Source organism: Mirounga leonina, unplaced genomic scaffold, assembly GCF_011800145.1.
Source record: "Mirounga leonina isolate KUSES-001 unplaced genomic scaffold, KU_Mleo_1.0 Mir_489, whole genome shotgun sequence".
In the NCBI taxonomy this organism is placed as follows: Eukaryota; Metazoa; Chordata; class Mammalia; order Carnivora; family Phocidae; genus Mirounga; species Mirounga leonina.
Window position 1 is genome coordinate 2,135 of NW_023270778.1, and position 6,840 is coordinate 8,974.

The window sequence follows — 6,840 nt, forward strand, 5'->3', positions numbered from 1 at the left end:
AGGGTGGTGGAGTTGTAAACTAGGATAAGAAAGGACTTCTGCTTTTCTTAAATTTAAGGTGTGTCAAATGTGCTCTGTTCTGCCAGTTAGCAGAGAGCTGTGTTTAACCTGTACCTTAGACCTGAGCTCAAACTTGGTGACGAGTCTGTACTCGTCAATTAATTTAATTTAATTTAATTTAATTTTGTTGGACAAAATGGGTTGGCTCTGGCCTTGCTTTGGAGTAGATGTTTCTACTAACTTCTGGGGACAGAGAATGTGATAGGATCTTGAAGCCCGTGGCTCACAGACCAAGCCAGCAGCTGGAGACAGAGTTGGCCAAGCCTTGTGCCTATAATCTTATCAACTAGTGTGTGGTCAGGTTCCCACACTATCAGGATTCTGTGCTGTGAAGGTATATCTATTTTTGTGAGTCTTGGCTTCGTATAGGTTTTAAATAAGTACCTTTTAAAGGAGAACAACAAAACTCTTTTTTGGAGGGGGTTGTTAAATCTGGGCTGGACAGAAACAGCCGTATTGTTGAAGAACCCCAGAAGGCAGGCAGAACGAGGCAGTGGGGTACAGGGCGAGCTGCAGGGCTGGAAAAAGAACCAGAAGGAATAACAGAGACTGTTAACACATCCTCCTTTCCAGCTGGTTCCCTTTATTGACTCATCCTTGGGAGCATTTTATTTTATTTATTAAAGTCATACATTCTGAAGTGAGAGATATGTTGTTGCCTTAAAATACTTTGCATTCACTTTTTACATAATTTGCTCGGTATCTTTAAGTTTCTTTGTAACCCGCTTATATATTTTATAATATATAGTGATTTTTATGTAATTAAAATTTTATATATAATTTTTACATAATTTAAATTTTACCAAAGTCAAATTTTGGTAAAATCAGTTTTGTGTTCTTTGTCACATTTAGTATTATAGAGGATATGAAAAATACCAGCTTTTAGGTTTTTTTTTTTTTCTGCAATATTTTTTCCTTTGTGTCCAAAAAGATTATTACCTCAGACTACTACATTGGAAACATAGAGAGCATTTGAACATTTAAAGATTTCCATTTTTACATGATTATGCCTCATTCACTCAGTTGTAGTTTTAGTTTTAGAATGAAAAAGGTGAACATAACATTTGCTAAATGAAGGAACAGCTGTAGATGCATTTCCATTCAGATACAGATTTTAAAATATATGTGATTAATTGTAAAATAAAGACAACTCAAAGTAAAAAAAACATCAGTATTGCTTGTGAAAATGCTGAAATATTTGGTCATAATCACATTTCATCAAGAAATTTTTTCTTTGCTGTTTAGTTCCTATCAGTTTCCACTAAAATGTATTAGAAGAAAAGCAGGGCAAGAAGGAATTGAATGAAATTATTTTTCATTAGAAGCAGATGGAGGAGGGGCTTATTTATCAGGATAGTTAAGTAACACAGTAGCATTTTAAGAATTTGAATGGTAATTAAATGTTTTCTGCCTTACACTGTTCAGTTAATGTCTACAGAAATAGTTTTATCTAGTAAAATACATACACAGTGACTAGCTTTGAGCAAATATTTCCAACATTAAGTTCAAATTAAAAATGGTAATACATGGTTAAATTTACTCTTTTTTCCCCTATATTTTGTCTTTTTTATTTTTAGATGTTGGATGTTTACAGTCTAATTCCTTTTGACAATCCAGATGGTGGAGTTTGGAAACAAGGATTTGACATTAGCTATTTATTTAATGAATGGGACTCTAAGCCCCTTCAAGTCTTTGTGGTGCCTCATTCCCATAATGACCCAGGTAAAATTTACACTTCAAAAAAACTACAGGTTATTAAGCCCCTGTACACACAGAGTATTTTAATGAGAATCTGGTAGAGCTGATTTCTCAAGTTTTTGAGACACTATTTGCTGACTTGTTCCAGCAATGTATTCCTTTTATTTTGAGTTTTTATCAATTTATGTGCCATTCATGGATAGTACTTGTGCGATGTGAAATAGTAATAAACACAAGAAGGTCTTTGTTTTGGGGATGAAAAGTTGAATTCACTTAAGGTGCTGACTGTTCATCGTAGTTACTTCTTGTAAAATACTGCGTGGGAGAATTATTTTGTGTTCATAAACTGTGCACTAAAAAATGCAGAATTCTCATGGGAACGTTTGAATCTTTAAAATGGAAAAGCAATGTAAAGTGGTTAAGAGCCTTGGTCAGGTGGACATGAGTGTGGAGTCCCAACCCCATGGTGTGAGACAACTTTAGGCAAGTTACAGAATGTGAAAGTAAGTATTTTCGCGGGTAGAATCAGAATAAAGTATCTACTTTATAAGATGAGTTGTAAAAGCGTGATGCATGGCCCCGGTAACTCCTGTCATTATCATTATTATTATTTCATATGACAGCTTTTGTTATTTATTGGGGCTGGAGACCTTTTCCTCCAAGGTAAGGGAGAATTGCTAAAATTACAGTGGGAAATGTGATTCAATGTATAGATTTGTTAGTGTGAGTACACTGGCACAGAGTAAATACTTCATGAATTCTGTTGCAGAATTTTTGGGGGAATGTACTTCAAAAGACTTCCTTTGAGGACTGACTTACACTTCTATTTGTTACTTTTCTCAATTTTTCCATTTCATCATTACTAATCAGAGGCACCATTATTCACCTAGTACTTTGAAGGTTTTTTTCTTTACTCCCAGCATTCATTTATCTCTGACTTATATCCTTTCCCATTGATTTATTGGCATATGTTCCCTTCTGTTTCTAAGACAGTAGAACTTGTTGCTTTAGGTCTGGATGGACACATGATTTGGTGAAGTTGTGTGTGTCTGTGTGTGCATACACACGTGTGCTGCTTTGGATGTGAAAGGTACTCAGACAGTTTGGATGCTGAAATGTTTGAATTTCCATAAAACTTCAAAATTCACTATGCACAGAGGTCTGAAATATGTGAAATCAATATTATTTTGGAAATTTGTGATGAGCATATGTCACACCAGCTTCCGACTTGGTTTCTCTGTCTTTGGTCTTAATGTCTTTATCTTTTCTTACAAATACCCATCCATCTTATTAACCTTTCCTCTTAAATGTTTTGCATCTTCTTCCTCCTTAATCTTAGCCTGTCCCTTCAAATCCAAACTCCGATGGCCAGGCATCATGGAAAGACTGCAGGGATCTGGAGCCAGGCAGAATGAGGCAGGCATCCTGGCTTGGCTGTATACTGGCCCCAAGTCCTTTGGGCACATTTGTGTGTCTGTCAAATGCAGATCATATGGTAGATCATTTTAAGCAGGAGTTAGTTATCAAGTAAATACAAAAGGTGATGAAAATCACACGTAATTAAAATTCCTTTAGCTATTTACTTACTTGTATGCCAGATTAAATAGTACATTTGCATGTAGGGTATGTGTACTGAAAAACAGGTCTTTGTTTATATCTAGACTTAACAGTGAGGTGAGGTGCTCACACTTGATACGTGGGATCTGAGTTTGCCTGTAGGACTACAGATGATTGATTTTCTCTGTAAATCTCATTCACTCTGAAATATCCCCTTATTGAGTGAAATGGTGGCAGAGCCCCTGTAGTATTTAAATTGTTCTCTCCTTTCTTCTCTGCCAGTTCATTTCTTGTCTCTTAATTGGGTGTGTGATGTGATTCCATTGTATCCAGTTTCTTATAGGGTCGTCAATACACTTTGCAGTATGTCTTGCAAGTCCTCATGTGAACCCATTTCTCCAACCTTTTAGATTTTTTAAAGACTTTTATTGTCTCTTCCCCTTTTCTGCCATCCTCAGTTTCCACCACTCATTTCTTGTAATTCTAGAACACGCACGCTTAACTGTAATAATAAAATTTGTGGTTTACCAGGCAGTGTGCCAAATGTTTTATAAACATTGAGTGCTCAAAACAACCCTAGAAGGTGAGTGCCACTATTCCTGATGAAGGCGTTACCAACTTGTCAGACTTCCAGGGGCAGTAAGTGGCACCACAAGAATTCCTTGTTACTTTACCTGGACCTCCCACCTGAGTACACTCAAGGGACAGAGAACATGTGCCTCCTGTTCAGTCTGTCTCATTGCCTAGCCCAACACGTGGCATATAGTAATCGCTAAATAAGAGACGAGGCCTTCCCGACCTGTCTCCATGCCCCTCTGAAGCTTCTTGAACCTTCCATACTTGCACACAGGCAGAGATGTCAACGTTTACAGCACTTCTGCTTTGTCTCCTCACTAGAATGCAAGCTCAGTGAGGGCTCACACTTTGTCTTATAACCAGCAGGTCACTAATGCCCAGAAGAGTCAGCAGCACCTGGTACTGACTCATTCGGTTCAATAAAATAGTGAACCAGGGAATGTGATTCTGCAGACTCAGAGGAAACATTGGACCTTGACATTCACATTTCTTTAGCTTCCCTCCATCTCTTCTTCCTGTTGTCTTATTTCTGTTCCTTAAAAAAATATATATATATATTTAAAATGTGCTTTGTAATTTTAAATACAAACAGCAGATGATAGGAAGCTCTTCAAGGGCAGGGATTACCTATGCCTTTGAGATTTTGTTTGTTTGCCTTAGGGGTTCCCGCTGTAGTTAATGTGTTGTTCCGTGGGGAGATTTCTCTAATCATTGGTCCTGACTGCTCTAAGTGAATCTGTCTGTTGGTATCTTAGCAACCAGAGTTGAGTCTTTTTGTCTTAGTAAAAGATGTTAATGACCCTTACCCTCAGGCCCTCCTCCACTTGAGGAAGAAATAATAGTCTGACACTGACCTTTTATTTTTTTATTTTTTAAAGATTTTATTTATTTATTTGACAGAGAGAGACAGTGAGAGAGGGAACACAAGCAGGAGGAGTGGGAGAGGGAGAAGCAGGCTTCCCGCCGAGCAGGGAGCCCGATGTGGGGCTTGATCCCAGGACCCCGGGATCATGACCCTAGCCAAAGGCAGATGCTTAATGACTGAGCCACCCAGGCTCCCCCATGGACTTTTTGAAAGCGAAAAGGATCTTTTTTCGATTTTTGCTACCAGGCAAAATAGAGAACAGAACCGCTGGCTTTTCTTGATAATTTTCACCGCTCCTTCACAAAAGTAGAGTTTAGGTAAGCTAAATTATTCTGTGAAGAAGTAAATCATTCAGATCACGAAGAAACCTCTTTTTCAGTGGAAGAAAAGAGATAAGTGTGTGCGCAAACATTCCGAGTCAAAATGTGACTCTGTAATGGAAATCTTTGTATAATACTCCTAAATGAATGTGCAGTTAGGCGGTTTACTTTCTAAATGAGATTTATAGAGATTTGTTTGCATTTTCTGCAGCAACAGTTTAAAACAAACTTTAGCTTAGTGGTTTGTTTCATCGGAGTTTTGTCTGTTGGGGATAGGAATGTTTGAAATAGACTTATGAAAGATTCCTATATTGAGTTCCCTAACTTTAGGAATTCTGTGGCTGTGTTTTTATATATGTAGGTGTTTTTCTTTTTGGATCGAGTTCTGATATCTCACAAGACAGACAAATTTCAAATTATGTTTCGTATTTTAATTCCTAATCATGCCTTCTTCCAGTCTATGAGGACATGTAACAATTGTCATACAGTATTTTGTATGGTTTACATGAGTTAAAACAAAATTGGAAAGGAATTGTTAAGTAAATGCTGATAACTTTGTACTGTTACGCTTTTGAAAAGTTTTGAATCATAGACCATGAAATTAAATGTTAGTTGATTGATACATGTTCATGTTATATTTAATAAGCTGATTAAAACAGCACCTTTGTATCTACAATCTTAATTCTTTCCTTCCCACTACTTAAACTGCCGAAATATTTAGTTAATTTTCCTTCAAAAAAGTCACAGTGTGTAGAGAGTAGATAAGGTATACTAAATGGAAAGTTGGACCGCATAGTGTTAGTTAAGCAATTTGTAAGATGAACATTAGAAAATAATCCCCCATGTGGTATGACTCTGAATCAGAGAGACCTAGGCACAAGAGCCACAGTGGAAAATCATTTTATTTTGTGCATTTGCAGTTGTTTTACAGAGTTTTTATTGATTCAAATGAGTGAGTAGGATTTTTCACTTTTTTTTTTAAATTAAGGAAACAGAATTTTGCATTTAGCATTATATGATAATTTGAAATGAGTGTATGTACCCTTATTCTTTTTTTTTTTTTTGAAGATTTATTTATTTATTTTAGAGAGAGTGGTATAAGTGGGATGAGGGGAGAGGGGGAGAGAATCCCAGCAGACTCCCTGCTGAGTGCAGAGCCAGACTTGGGGCTCAGTCTCACGACCCCGAGATCACAACCTGAGCCAAAATTAAGAGTCACCCTTAATCGTCTGAACCATGTAGGTGCCCCTGTGTGCCCTTTTTCTTAAAAAAAAAAAAAAAAAAGCGAGAGAGAACAAAAACGTGAGGAAATCGCAGTGTGGCATTATTTTAAAGGTTTTCTGCTCATGTATTGTTCAGCACAATCAGAAGAAAAGAGTTCTGGTCAGCCATAGTTGGGTAACACCCAGTGGGTGAAAGCAGGGGAGACTTGCAACTCCATCTGCCAAAGGAACCTGCTGAGTGGAAGGAGATGGTCAGGAGAGGGCCATGTGTTTGTGGGCACAGTTTGCGGAGCACTTTGTTCTGTTTAATAATTGAGGGATAAAATGAGTTCTTTGGTTTTGGCCACTGTGATGGGAAATTTGAGTTTCTGGAGCTAAAATGCATGAGGAAGAATTGAGTGAGAACTGGTATTCATTGCCTGTCTTGTATCAGGGGAGTGTTAAGTGTGTGTTGCTTCATGTAATCCATTCCGCAACCCTTAAAACTGGTAAATTAAACCCCATTTACCAGGTGAAGACAGTGAGGCTAGGGTCGGTATAC

General features: G+C 37.5%; 1 protein-coding gene across 1 annotated transcript in view; it reads left to right on the forward strand.

Annotated features, from left to right (window-relative positions):
* LOC118000243 (alpha-mannosidase 2-like) overlaps positions 1-4,425 on the forward strand; it is a 5,191-nt gene extending 766 nt beyond the window's left edge. The window contains exon 2 of the mRNA XM_034989830.1: positions 1,638-4,425. Within this exon, the coding sequence (XP_034845721.1) occupies positions 1,638-1,859 (222 nt within the window). The 3' untranslated portion in view covers positions 1,860-4,425. The remainder of the gene's footprint in view (positions 1-1,637) is intronic.
* The last annotated feature ends 2,415 nt before the right edge of the window (positions 4,426-6,840 follow it).